At 37.6% G+C, this 14,386-nt stretch overlaps 1 protein-coding gene across 1 annotated transcript in view; it reads right to left on the minus strand.

Moving 5' to 3' along the window:
* Positions 1-1,230: 1,230 nt before the first annotated feature.
* RORB (RAR related orphan receptor B) overlaps positions 1,231-14,386 on the minus strand; it is a 247,460-nt gene continuing 234,304 nt past the window's right edge. Inside the window, exon 10 of the mRNA XM_021008622.2 lies at positions 1,231-3,148. Coding sequence (XP_020864281.1) covers positions 2,993-3,148 — 156 coding nt within the window. The 3' untranslated portion in view covers positions 1,231-2,992. The remainder of the gene's footprint in view (positions 3,149-14,386) is intronic.

Genomic DNA, 14,386 nt, shown 5'->3' on the forward strand with positions numbered 1-14,386 from the left:
CATAGATACTTGTTGATTCTCATGGAGATGGGACAAAGTGCTTGGACGTAGCGTGATGTAGCTATTGGCTAGGCAGGGCCTAAGGGAAAGAAAGCTGTTCATATCAGGTGTCAATTTCTTCACAGATGTGTTTTGAAGAGGTGCTCAAAAAGGTATAACAGATTTCAGTGCTGCTTGCAGCATGATTTGATTCTCTCTGGGACAGATTTGGATTTTTTACGGTGTCCTACAGTAAAAGAATTGAAGTATTTTCTCCAGGTCCTCAAGTGGACATCAGAGTGCTGATTCCTTTGGCCTCTTATCATGGCTGGTGGGATGTGTGATGGGTCAGTTAGATTTAGTCCCTCTCCCACAGCTACAAAAAGCCACCAGCTTTAAAGTTTCAAAGCAGCTCTAGGAAATGTGGAAACTACTCTAGTTCAAAGCTGTCTCCTCCAGAGGCAAGTGTTGGGGAGCAGTCCTTCTACAAATTCACCCATGGGACCAGGGGAGGAGAAAAAAAAATGTACACACACACACACACACACACACACACACACACACACATGCTCTGCCTCTTCATAAATTGAGTCAATTAAAAACCTCTTGGGGAAAATGAAGGAAACACATGATTCCCAGTGCAACTGAATAAGAATTAAAGGCCAACAATGGAAAGCGCTAGGATCATGGAACTAGGAAAACAAAGTTTGACATAAGTTCAAAGCTCAAAGGGAAACACCAGGCAGACACTTAGAGCTTTTCCTATCACAAGCCAATCATAAAACATCTATTGCATTTGGAAACGGCTTGGTTTAATGGAGTGCCTTCTATTACCCTGTTTTCCTAGCAATCAGTAAAGTAATCTTTCCATTAGAAGGAAATATGACTCTTGGAATTAATTCTTTATACAAAGCGCTAGCAGGAGTGACATTTACGCCAAAAAGAATTGAGTCCCTGTAGCAGCATAATAAGCCGTCTACAGCTGTCTTCTTCGACACCCAAGGTAATTTGGTTCAATGTAGTTAAATTAATTGAATATAACAGTAGTTGAGAACGAGATTCATTATTTTAAAGCCTTTTTTGTTTCCCCCTATCGGTTTAGAATTCATCAATCATTAGGGGAAAAAAGCCTCCGGTTTCTACTGGAAAAGGCAAATGCCACCATTCTGATTATCTGTGAGTTCTTATATGAACTGGAGAAAGCTAACCTAAGGAGAGTTTAAAGGCTAAAAATCCAAGTTTCCACTGAACCTATCTAAAAGACACAGGCTTTATTCCCTCTGCTGTGGGCCCCTCCCCTCCCAGGAGAAAAGGCCATATTTTAATGAAATGGTGGCTTCTGTTCATTTACAAAAGGATGGTATAACTTTCATTATTCTATACACTAAGTCTCCCTTCTCCTGATCTTCCAGGAGATCATCCAGCATAGAACAGGCATGGAAGACTCACTTGGTATTTAGTCAGCCTAAGTGACAGTCATATATATGTCCATACATGTATATCTTCATAGGCTGACTTTGTGTATTCTGAAATACACTTCTCATGTCTTTAAAAGGCTGAACAAGTGATACTACTTCAGTGGCTTAGTTTTTTAATACAGTCTAATTCTAAAATATGATGTCTTTTAAGACTCTTTCATAGCAAGTCAGTTACTGCTCCAGTTTTGCGATCTGAAGGTTTTAAAGAGATAGAGGCAGAGACAGAGAAAGACTGAGAGACAGAAACAGACTGAGAGAGAGAAATAGAGGCAGAGATAGAGTGAAGCCCCCAGAAATGTAGAGGGTACATATATGAAAATTTAGGTTTATTGCAGCTGTCTTTTATATCTGAAAACAGTAAACCCCAATAGCTGATTCTTTGCCTGGTACTCATTCATGCTACTTTTACTTCTTCTGAATAGTTCCTAGAACTAAATATTTGCATAAAATGGCACCAATACCCCTGTATTTCCATTGGTCGCATCACTTTGTTTTTTAAAATGAGTCTGAGTTTGCTGGTGATCGCTATTCATAGCCTATATTTCTCATTTGATGCTATAATTTGCTTTGAGGAGAAATCCCTTTTGTAATTAGAGATATGGGAAAAAAGAAAAAAAAGTTGCGTTTTCTAGTGGGAAATATCCAATATTTATTGTGTTGGGTCAAAAACTTTTCCAGCCACAAGTTCCCATAATATTGCCTGTTGCCTGATTCTTAGAACAGGAAAAAAAAATTATACTTTCCATTTGAACCCTCCAGACAAGGCTTTTGTATCATGGCTACAAATAGAGCTGTTAGGGTAGAGGCTGTCTATTGCATCCACTACTTTTTGTACATTTTCAGAACATTGATGCCATCCTGCCATTGGCTATGGATGGCTAAACTCTGGTTGGCAAAGCAAAAATCCAGATTACCCAACATAAAGCTAACACGTTACACAGAGGGTAAATAATACAAGAAAGCCTGACTGAACATCCTTTGCAAGTAGGCATGGGATTTTAAGCCACAGTATATGTGCATGTATAAGTAATAGTCATATATAATATATTCACATATTATATACTTATTACATACATACACAGTACTTTTCAAGACAGCTACAAATTTCCACATGCAAGTAACTATCTAAAAACATAGAAATAGGTAAGTCTAATAAGTGGAATTTTCTTAAATTATATCTGAACAATAAACAGCAAGAGTAATAATGTAAGGTACCGCTCTGTTCTCATTTTTTTTTATCTACAATAAAATTCTATGAACAGTTGTCTCCCAAAACATACCCCAATAAAATTAAAAAAAGATAACACCCAGTGTCCTATATTTGTATATTTATGGTCAGTTCCAAAAAAAAAAAAAGAGCCCCACTCAGGTGCATATTTACATTCTTCAAACTGTAGCGGTGAAAAATAATTCTATTAAGTGCAGGACATTCCTAGTGTTGCAGTAGTGACATTTTTCATAAGTCTTCTTGAGCGCATTGCTTTTGCCTTAAGAGTGATGCATTCCAGAACCACATGACAGCTCTGTGCTCCCCTTCATTTGCAGACTGTGGTACAGTCAGGGTTGAAAAGCTCCTTATATAATGGAGGAAACAGTGTGTTCACTATATCGGGATGAGATTGCTTAAATACCTGCAGTTTCTCTCCGTGCAAGTTGCAAACTGCGGTGATAGTTGGTATCTTGGCTATTAACTGTATAAGGAAACAGAAAAAGAAAGAAAAATGAAAGAATTAGTTTTAAAAGTTGGTCATCGTCTTCTTTTCCGAGTCAATGTCTACAGTCTGAGTCTTTCTGCAGTGGCACCTAATGAAACCAAACGCTTGGGGTTAAAGGTGTGGGGTGGAGTAGAGCAGACCTCAGAAAGAAGAAAGCCAACTTCATGTGTCAAGTCAACAAGGGCTTACTATGTGCTAGGCACTTTGCTAAATGCTGGCTATAAAGAAAGGCAAAAAACATTCCGTACTCTCAAGGAGGTCACAGCCTAATGAAGGAGACAAGTAATCATGACCAAAAAGAAAACCAAAAACCCCAAAACCCACCAAAATATAAACAGGATAAATTGGAGCTAATCTTAGAGGAAAGGTACTAGCATGAGGGGAAATGCTTCTTGTAGAAGGTAGGATTTTAGCTGAGATCTGAAAGAAGAAAGGAAATTCAGGAGGTAGAGATGAGGAAGGTGAGTTCATATTGGGGGACAATCAGTGAAAAAACATGCAATAGACAGACGGGTTGTCTCATCTGAGGGACAGCTCAAAGTATGCTGGTTAAAAGTTTTAGAGAGGGGGCAGCTAGGTGGCAGAGCAGGTAGAGCACCTGCCCTGGGGGCAGGAGGACCTACTAAGTTCAAATCCAACCTCAGGCACATAACAGTCACTAGCTGTGTGACTCTGGGCAAGTCACTTAACCCCATTTCCCTCATGGAAAAAAAAAAGCTTTTGGGAGGATCTGATTATACATTTCCCAGAGACTTTATATGACACCCAAGTTTACATTTTATAAGAAGTTCTTATAGGCTGATTTTAGTAGAGAAGACTTCAAACTCTGTTAAGCAGTATCCGAAGGTTTATCAGAACTGCTTTACTGTCAAGCAAATTTTTCTAATGGAATGTCTCTATACTGTCCCAAGAAGACAAACGATATAACCTGAGTTTACATACGAGAAGGACTCTTAAGCTTTTTTTAGGTCTATTTAGAATTAAACACATAGAGTAATGCATACAAGGATAGAGTTGTTAAAAAGGACCTTCAGGCTTTTCTGGTACAATGTTCATACTTTACAGATGAGGAAATGTAAAGATGAAGTGATACATCTAATGCCATGTGGCTAGAAAGTAGTAGTCTGCAAACTCAAACCCAGTTCTCTTGATTCTTAGACCACTGATTATTTCACTATATTACAGCATCTTGTACACGCATGGGAGAATCTCTCAGGCTCTCTGAATATGGGCATATAAAAACGATAGAGAAAACTTCTTGACTCGTGTACAAAAGTTCTTACTTTCCAACAAGCTTTCATTACCCACAGTGTTTTATAGATTTAGGAAACATCAAATCCTTTTTTTTTTTTTTAGCCATGCGTGGGACCCCTTATAGTCCAATATTTGTTTCCAAGGTTCCTATTTTGATTTGCACAATAAGATAGGAGGTAGTATTGGGTAGTGAAAGAAACAATGGATATTGGAGCCAGAGGACCTAGATTCAAATCTTGGCTTTGCTATTTCCTACCTGTGTGACCTTGGACAAGTCACTTAACTTCTCTAGATCTCAATTACCGTTCTCTGTAAAATGAGGGCTAGATGGCCCCTGAGGGTCTTCCTAGCTCTAAATCTATGGCTTTCAGCAACTTTAAAGATCCAGCAAAATTGTTCAGTTTGTGAAAAGAGAAAACTGACACTTAAGCGTGAGCATCTCTTGAAAGAAAAAAGATGGCTATCAACTAGAATTGCCAAAGAGGCTTCCTCCCTACTCCTGCCCTTACCCTTATTTGTTCACATACTTTTATAATGACCTTCAAAATAAAGGAGGAAATAGACAATGGAAAACTTTTGAGTGTCAGCTATACCTGAGCTTTTCCCAACTGTGTAATATTCAGAAGTCAGAAATTTCTGCTCTTTTCTTTCATTCATCCGATAACTAATGAAATAATACTTGTTTGGCAAATGGTTTTTAAATGGCACCAAGATCATAGCTGTTGGTTTATATTAAATATATATTTTAATTATATTGATTAATTATATTAATATTGGTCAATTAATATATTTATATTAAAAAGGATACAAAATACATAGTAAAACATGGGGAGCCAAATTTTTTTTTTAACAAAGCCACCTACACTGCTGATAGAAATTGACATATAAAAACAGGGTAATGTTTGTCCACGAAATGGTTAAAGTTGGATGTGAAAGCAGATGTTCCTTGCTTGCCCTATGGTTCTAAATATGCTACTGTGGCTTTTTCTTTTGCATATTGACTAAATAATACCCAATTCATGTGTAAAGAAAGAAAAAGGATGAAAATATAGGATTATACTGATACCCAAAGTAGAATCACTTTGGGAAATGATGATTTAATTCCACTAACCAGTTAATATTCCATCCCAGGAAGACTAGCAAAAGCAATTTTAGGAGAGCTTGTTCCACATCACAATTCTAGATAGAAGTGGGTTTTGTGCATGTCGAGGTCTCAGACCACTTTCTAAAATTTTTCTTGTTTGATTTAGCAGAACTAGAACTTATTTATAAATAAGCTAAGATTTCTTATCTCACCTTCTAGGACTCAAACTCCCTAAACTTTGGAACTAGTCTTAGATATCAAGAGTGGAACTGACCACTGTACTAAATGCAGGTCTGCAGAGAGTGGGTCCCAAGCCTCAGGTGGTCTTTCTCAAGGGGCAGGTTGGAAAAGCAAAATCACAACAGTGAGACTGACCCATTAGTTCTATTAATTCAACAAGGAATATCTGCTTAAAGTTGCTAAATCCTCTATTGAGCAATGCATTTAAATATGATCCCTTTCAAAGAGGAGATTGCAGAAATCTTACTATATTTGGACGGTTATGCCCGATGCAAAGCATTACCAATGTTATTTTGCAATAATATAAGTAAATACTTTATAACCAAACTAACATAAAGTTACAAAAACTTGCTATAATTTTACTTAGTTGACACCGATTCATATCATTGATTCTGTGGAACTAACTGTCCCTCCTTAACCTAATTTTGCCTAATATTATGTTATTATAGACCTAGTTAATGACTTGAGATGAGTATACCTGGGCAGTGAAGAGGCTGTGGGGGCAATTGAGTAATTGTAGAGCCCAATCTGACATTTAAATAGCATCTCTGAATCATGAAACTGCAAGAAAACCATGATTCTAATCATAATTTTTTACTTTAAAAAATTTTTTTATTCTAACTTTAAAAATCACAAAAAAGCATACACACACACATACATATACAGAAAAGGAAGATTATATATGAAAGTATGAATCTCTATTCCATATTGCTTATTAAAAAAAACTACATAAGAATCTCAAGTTATTTCAAAACTGTCCCGCTTGCCTATTCTTTCTTTTTTTTATTTAAAAATTTGTTTTTGCCTATTCTTTTGATTTGAATGATTAAAAAAAGTTTTATTGGTGCTTTTTTTATTTCACTGCCATTCCTAAACAAAATACACCCCACCCCTCACCACCATTAGAAACCTTCCTTTGAAAAAAGAAATATAGTTATCAAAAACAAACTAACACATTGGCCTCCCTGTAGAGAGGAAGGAAGTATGTTCCATCATTAGTCCTCTGGACTATGTACTGTCTAAACTTGGACGTTACATTGATCTCAGTTCTCATCTTCTTTAGTGTTGTTTTCATTTACATTATTAGTTATTGTGAATATTGCTTTGGGTGGTATATAATTCACTTACAAAATACTCACTGGGATAGTTTTTAAGGTTTCTATGAGTCAGTTCATATAGGAGGTCTTGTAAGTTCATGGGAAAAAGGTAATATGATTAGTTCTTGGTTTAAATAAATGTGGGAAAAGCAGAATCATGAATTTCTAGTTTTCCTACATTGATTCAAATGAGTAACTGATTTTATTAACCAGTGATTTGATGAAGCATGATCCATTCTACTACTGTATAAATCATCTTAACTCCATTGGCATAGAATACTACATTAGCATATTTTGACCCAATGATGAATTTATAGGAAATCAGTATGTTTAGAATGAGGGTTGGTATTTTATTTCTGTTGTTGGCTGTTGGCACTTGCAAAATTGATAATAACCTATTTTTAAAAAAACAAATGCAGATTCTTCTTATTTTATGTGAAAAGCCAGGGCCTAAGATGATGCTCATTCTACACTTTGAGCTCCTCCTTCTTTTGCTGTGGCTCTAAGCCATCTGCACTGCTTGCCTACAAAAGGGACCTGATGCTGATGATACAACTCCTTTTGAATTTTCCGTGAGAACAAATAATAAATGAGAAGAAAATCCCTCTACAAGCCTATGTGTTATAGACTTGGTAATTTTAAAAGTCTCTAATAAGCTGTTGAAATAAAGGCTGCAATGGGAGAATACAAAGTTCAGCATCAGTCTTGAGAAACAATACTGCAGGATGCCTCTCAGGAACAGCAGCATCTTCTGTCAGGGCCCAGAAGGGTCTACTGAAGGAAGCAGCAGGAAGTCACTTATTGCTCATTAATATTATGTAGTACAGCAGGGGGATGTGCATTTCAAAGGGAGGGCAAAAGCAGCCTTAGCAGCACTTAATGGCACAACAACTTTTCTGACAGCTGGGGAGGTGATTCAGATGCACTCAGAGAAGGAGGGGGTGGGGTTGGGATTGGAGGTTCCAAAATCTAAGGAAATTCCTTCACTTTTGAAATAATCACACTATCAGGACCACAAAGAGAGCCATTTTAAGTTTGCTTCATTCATATAAGTGCTTCCTTGCAACAATGAAGCTTTAGTTATATCTACAGGGGTTGTCAATAAGGAAAAAAAAATTTTTGAGGAATGAGAATATTACTTTGTTCATCCCTAGGAAGTGTTTTCTGGGAAAAATTAATAATTTTTGAACCTTGAAACGATAGGAAACTGGACCAGCTGTTACAAGTGATGTGGAAAGAATGGAAGCTGGAGATAATGAAGGTTCACAAGGGGCATCTAGAATGTCAGGGTGCCTCACTCTTATGCTCATCCCTACCACACAACTGGTATATAATAGCTATGGTATGATCAAAGCTTCAGAGACAATAAACAGGCTCATAGGAGCATTGCTGTAAAGCTGGAATAAACCTCAGAGGCTATCAAGTTCAACCTTCTCATTCTACAAATGATGTCCAGAAAGGTTTAATGTCTCATCCCAGGTCACACAGCTATTCAGGGCCTGATTCGGGATTTGAAAACGTGTGCTTCGTTTTCCTGCATGGATCCTAATAGAAGTATGTCTGTTTCTGACTTGGACCTTTTTACTACTTCTTAGGTCACCTGGTGGCACCCTGTTCCTGGGGGTTGACAGTATTAATGCTGAATTTAATGTGGACATGGGACTCATTTATCCCATTGCAGCTCAGAATTCTTAATATTATGAGAATTGGGAAGACTTATCTTCATGAGTTCAAATTTGGCCTCAGACACTGACTAACTGTGTGACCCTGCTGGCCAAGTCACTTAACCCTATTTGCCTCAGTTTCCTCATCTGTGAAATGAGCTGGAGAAGGAAATGGCAAACCACTTCAGGATCTCTGCCAAGAAACCCTTCAAAATGGGGTCACAAAGAGTCAAGCATTACTAAAATGACTAAATAACAACATAAACATGGATATCGTATATCTGGTTCATTTGCCCTCCTTGTTGAATTGTTGAACTGAATCCTTCTGATCAATTCTCCATAATCTCTTGGTCTTCAATCCCTTCTTTTTTATTCCAACTGCTAGAAACCTCATTTCAGTTTTTATTACACTGTTCTTGAATCTTGCAATAGCTTTCCCTCTAGCTTTTTCCCTTATCCTGAAACAGGAATATCCCTCACTCCTAAAATTTTGATCATGTTATTCTTCTCTTCAAAAATCACTGGTGGTTCCCTGCTGTCTACTGAGTAAAGTACAGTTTTCTTAGGTGTGGATTTGGGGATTTCCATAATCAATCCAAAAACATTTATTAAATACCTACTATGTTCCAGGCACACTCTAGACCCAACCTACCTTATGGTCTCATCTTCCATTTCACTTTGGTTCTAGCCAAAGAGGTCAATCTTACATCTCCTGAATATGTTTCATGCTTTCTCACCTCTGGGCCTTTGCATTGCTGTCCTCTCTGTCTGGAATGTTTCCTCCTCAAAACCCTATCTATCCCTCAAGATTAAGCTCAAATACCAACTCCTTCATGAAGTAGTCACCAATTTTATCTTAACTGGCAGTTATCTTTCCTGAACTCTTGTAGCACCCCACATCCATACCACAGGCTTAATAAATATTCCCTTAGTAAATGAACGAAAGGTGATAAATAAGGATATTACTCCTCATCTCACCGTGGGAAATACAGAAGTTCTCTGGGACACAATTTCTTCATGTGTAAAATGAGGAAACTGGTCTAGATGATATCTCAGATCTCTCTAAGTGCTAAATCTGTGGTCCCATGATATAACTGAACTCTACTTTTGAATAGGTTTGAAGCATGAACCCTAAGTTGAGTCCTGGATTCTAGTTTTCACTCTGGCACAAAGTTGTCAGACTTTGTGTGATCCACTTTGGGTATCAGTTTCCTCCTGTGTTTAGAAAAGGAGTTGCAATAGATGATCTCCAATGTCTTTTCAACTCTAAATCCACATTCTTACCATCTATCCAGAGTTAGGATTCTATCTCTAATCTATTACTAGAACATCACCTCAATAGGCCTCAGTTTCTTTACTTACAAAATGGGAGGGTTGACTGGCTATCTTTTTTTCGAGACTTGATCTCCCTATCTCCCCCAGGCTCAGGGAGCAGCCACTTGCAGGCCTGAATCCACTGCTGACTGGTACAGAATCTTTGACTTGCTCTGTTTCCAGACTAGGCTGGTATGCCCTTCCTTAGGTAGCTGCGTGGCCCTCCACTCCTAAAGATGCACCATATTGGTGCCAGACTTAGTGTGGCCATTGATCAGCTTAACCTACTGCAGCAGAACTCCAGAGTTTAAGACTTAACCTCCCCAAGGCAGAGATTATTGGCATGTGTCCACCAGGCCTGGATCACTATCAAATTTTTAAGACCTCTTCTAGTTCTGATATCCTAAATAAGAACAATGTATAGGATTAGAAAATCTTGAGCTACGACTATGCATCTATTGCTACAACATTGGTACAACTGGGCAGGTTTTCCTCCTGTTCTCCTAAACTATTTCCCCTCCTGCAATCCTTTATCTCTTTCTATTGTCAGGACAGGAAGAAGGGGATTTACACTCTCCTTTACTAATGAAAAATTGAGCCTTGAGAAAAGACTCATCAGTGATACCAGCAGTCATACCTGTCTTTTTTTTTTCTTTATTGCTACAAGCATAGGTCTCACACTCATTTTAAATTCCAGGGCACAAGAAGGGTACTTGGGAGTTCTTAGGCCCTTCATATTCTGATCTCCCAGGAAGGAAGCAACTCAAAGTGAGCCACAACTATCTCAAAAGAAAGGTTAGTGAGAATAATGAATATTCCCTGGACACAGGTTCTTTGTGATTTTGTGGCTAAGAACAACATAAACCAGATGACTATTTTAGGTCATGTTATTTCAAGTCTATGACTCAGGCAAATTTTAGACTCTTCATTCGCTTTCTGTAACAGATAGCACGTCCAAAGAATCCTTAAAACAATCACATTGAGCACATAATTGATGAACCTATAATAAACAGGGTGTAAAGGGAGATATTTATTTCCCTTACAGAATTATAGAATTTTAGAGGTGGAAGGGACCTAAATCTAAAAGGCCATTTATTTCAGTCTTGGGAAAGTGATTTTCCCAAGGTCACATAGCAGCAGATGTGGAACTAGAATTCAGGACTCCTGCCTTTCAGTTGAGTTCTTTCTTGGATCCACCTAGAAGGTAACCTTTTCAAAGATGGCAGAGGTCAGGAAAAATGAATATTGAAAATTACAGAAGGAAAATTTTCCATCATTGGGGAAAAAAATAAGGATTAATTAGAAGAACCAAGTGAAGATGCTGGATTTCCTTAGTGGGCACTCTTTTCTTATAAGGATCTCTTCATAATAAGGTAACTCCCAGGACTTCTATTTTAAGGACACAGAGAGCATTAACTCTGAAACTAACCTCAGATCAACAGAGTATCCTGAGTCAAAGGTCAACCAAATCTTTCAGAGTCTGTTATTGAGTAACAAGCCTCATAACAAAATTCAACTTTCTCACTTTACATTTACACCTGCCAAACGTGTAGACTCATAGATTTATATCTAGAAATGGCTTTTCAGGTCTTCTTGTCAGGTCCCCTTATTTTGAAGATGAAGAAACTGAGGGACAGGGATATTAAATGATTTGCTTTGTTTCATACTAGAATTCGAAACCAGATCCTCTGAAAACAGTCAGTGCTATTTCTGTTATGTCATTGGTCTTTTCTAGTATGTGTCCTGCCTAACCAAGGCTGGGAGATAGATAGACCCCATCTTCTGGTGTCACTGCTTTAAGAGTTTTGTTTTTTTTTTAAGGCCATCAACAGCCTCATCAGTTTCCTCCTGTGTTTTGAAAAGGAGTAGCAATAGATGATCTCCAATGTCTTTTCAACTCTACATCCATGTTCTTACCATCTATCTGGATTAGAATTCTATGTCTAATCTGTTACATCGACTCAATGGGCCTCAGTTTCTTTACTTGTAAAAGGGAGTTTGGGTCACGAGTTCATTTCTTTAATGAAGCCACATCATATAATGAATAACTGGAAGGCTTTTTCATCCTCATTATGGCCTCCAACCGCTCCTTTGCTCAGTTCTTTCTCAGGCTGTTTTTATTACCTAAGCATTGGTTACACTCTTCTCTATCTCTGCCCTTAGTGAATTATTTCAATTCTACTCTGCTCTCTACACTCAAGTCTTTTGCACCCTTGTCCTAATAGTGATCATGCTGGGTAGCATAGGTGGTAAAGTGGGAAAAGATCTGGGCCTGGAGTCAGGAAGACCTGAGTGTGTGTCCTTGGACAAGTGACTTAACTTCTGTTTGTCTCTGTTTTCTCATCTGTAAGATGGGGCTGAAAATAGCACCCACTTCCCAGGATTGTTGTGAGGATCAAATGAGATAATATTTGTAAAGTGCATAGCATAGTGCTTGGAACATAGTAGGAACTATGTAAATGTTATGATTATTATGTCGTTATTGTTATTATCATGCCCTGCAAAACCCCAACCTTGGATTACTCTCACCATCTGCAACTTTTGTCAGAAGTTGGAATGTCTTGTCCCAAGGTCAGCAAGGAGGCCAGTCTCTCTGGATCATAGAATATGCGGAGGTATGAAGGGCTTTGAATGCCAGACAGAAGAATTTATATTTGGTCCTAGAGGTAATAGGGAGCCACTGAAGTTTAATTGATTAGGAGAGCAACATGGTCAGATTTGCACTTTAGGAAAATTGAATGGGAAGAGACTTAAGGAAGAGAGATGAATTAGAAGGTTATCATAATACTCCAGAAGAAAGGTAATGAGGGCTTGAATTGGAATTATGTCTGTGAGTGAAGAGAAGGGGACCGATTATATGACCGATATAGGGGACCGACAACAAGATTTAGCAACAGGTTGCATTTTTGTGGGGTGAGGGCAGGTGAGGAGCTGAGTATGACACTGAGGTTACAAGCTTGGGGGACCGGGATAAGGGTGAAGCCCCTGAGAGAAAACAGCTTTGCAAGACTTAAGGACTCTAGTCAAAGTAATGGCTAATGGTGATTCTGGTAGACCCATGATAAAAAATGCTACCCACCTCCTCACAGATGATAGACTCAGAGTGAATACCGAGGCATATTTTTTTCAGACAGGGCCAAAACAGGAATTTATTTTGCTTAATTATGAATAGTTACAGAAAGATTTTGTTTCACTTCTTTTTTTTTCTCCCAGTGAGAAGGGAGTATGAAACAGAAAAAATAGATTTTTGTTCATTGAAAAAATAAAATAAAATTCAAAACTCCTGACATTACGTTTTTACTGGCTTTCCCCTGTGCCTGTAATTCTCTTCCTCCTCATCTCCATCTTTGGCTTCCTTCAAGTTACGTTTAAAATCCCACCTTCTACAAGAAGTCTTTATCGATCTCTCTTAATGCTAGTGCTTTCTTTCTTTTGATTATCTCCAGTTTACCCTGTATAGCATTTGTGCATAGTTCCCATCTCTATCATTTTAAATGGTGCTTTCTTTGAGAGCAGGAACTAACTATGTTTTGCCTTTCTTTCTATCTCCAGCAAGTAGAACAGTGCCTGGCATATAATAAGTGCTTAATAAATGCTTGTTGACTTGACGAGTCCTGTAGAGTTTGTTATAATGACATTTTGCTTGTATATGCAAATGTACAATATGCAAATTCCACATGAATGTACAGATTTTGCCTGTAGCACTTAAATTCCTCCTCTCCCCCCGCCTTTTTATACAAAGGAAATCAAGAGCTGGAGCTAATGCTGAGTAAGTTTTCATGATGAAAAATAAGGTAAAGAAGTTGTCTCAGATTCAGATAAGCTGGAGGTTTATTTTTCAGTTTTTTTCTTTTTATATTCACCTAAAGTAATGCCATGTGCCCAAAAAAAGGAACATAAAAAGAGATATTGGATCTAATGTTCTTTCCAATTTAAACCCTAAAACAACTATTTTTTTTGGGGGGAGAGGTGTATCATTTCTTCTCCTGAAAATAACCTTCTCAAAGTGGTTGCAAGATTGCCCCTATTTAACCAGACAAATCCAGGAAGCCTATGTTCTATATTCTATATTCTATATTATGTTATGTTATATGTATATATATATATATATATATATATATATATATATATATATATATATATATATAGTCCTTGTGACACCATATTATTATATTATTCTTAAATCTTTCTGGGATAGGGTATTCTACAGTTTTCCCTGGAAATATTCAACTAGATTCTTAACATTGAAAAGCACCATAGAGGGCAACTTGTCCAGTCTCCCATTCAGTGCAGAAATCCTTTTCACAATATTCCTTACAGATAACCAACTGCTTGAACATTTCCAGTGATGTGAAGTTCATTTCCTGAAGAAGCTACTCATTCCAAATCTTGACAGCTCTAGGAATTAAAGCCCTTCTTTAGCCTGAATTTATATCCCGTCACTTCCCAACTACTACATTTGGAAAATAAGGAACAAATCGCTTCCTCTTTTACATACTAGCTCTTAAAATTGGAAGACAGTAATTAGGCATTGAGATCTGAGAGGAATCAGAAGGCTTGT

The sequence above is a fragment of the Phascolarctos cinereus genome, unplaced genomic scaffold (assembly GCF_003287225.1).
Source record: "Phascolarctos cinereus isolate Bilbo 61053 unplaced genomic scaffold, phaCin_HiC Scaffold_4;HRSCAF=312, whole genome shotgun sequence".
In the NCBI taxonomy this organism is placed as follows: Eukaryota; Metazoa; Chordata; class Mammalia; order Diprotodontia; family Phascolarctidae; genus Phascolarctos; species Phascolarctos cinereus.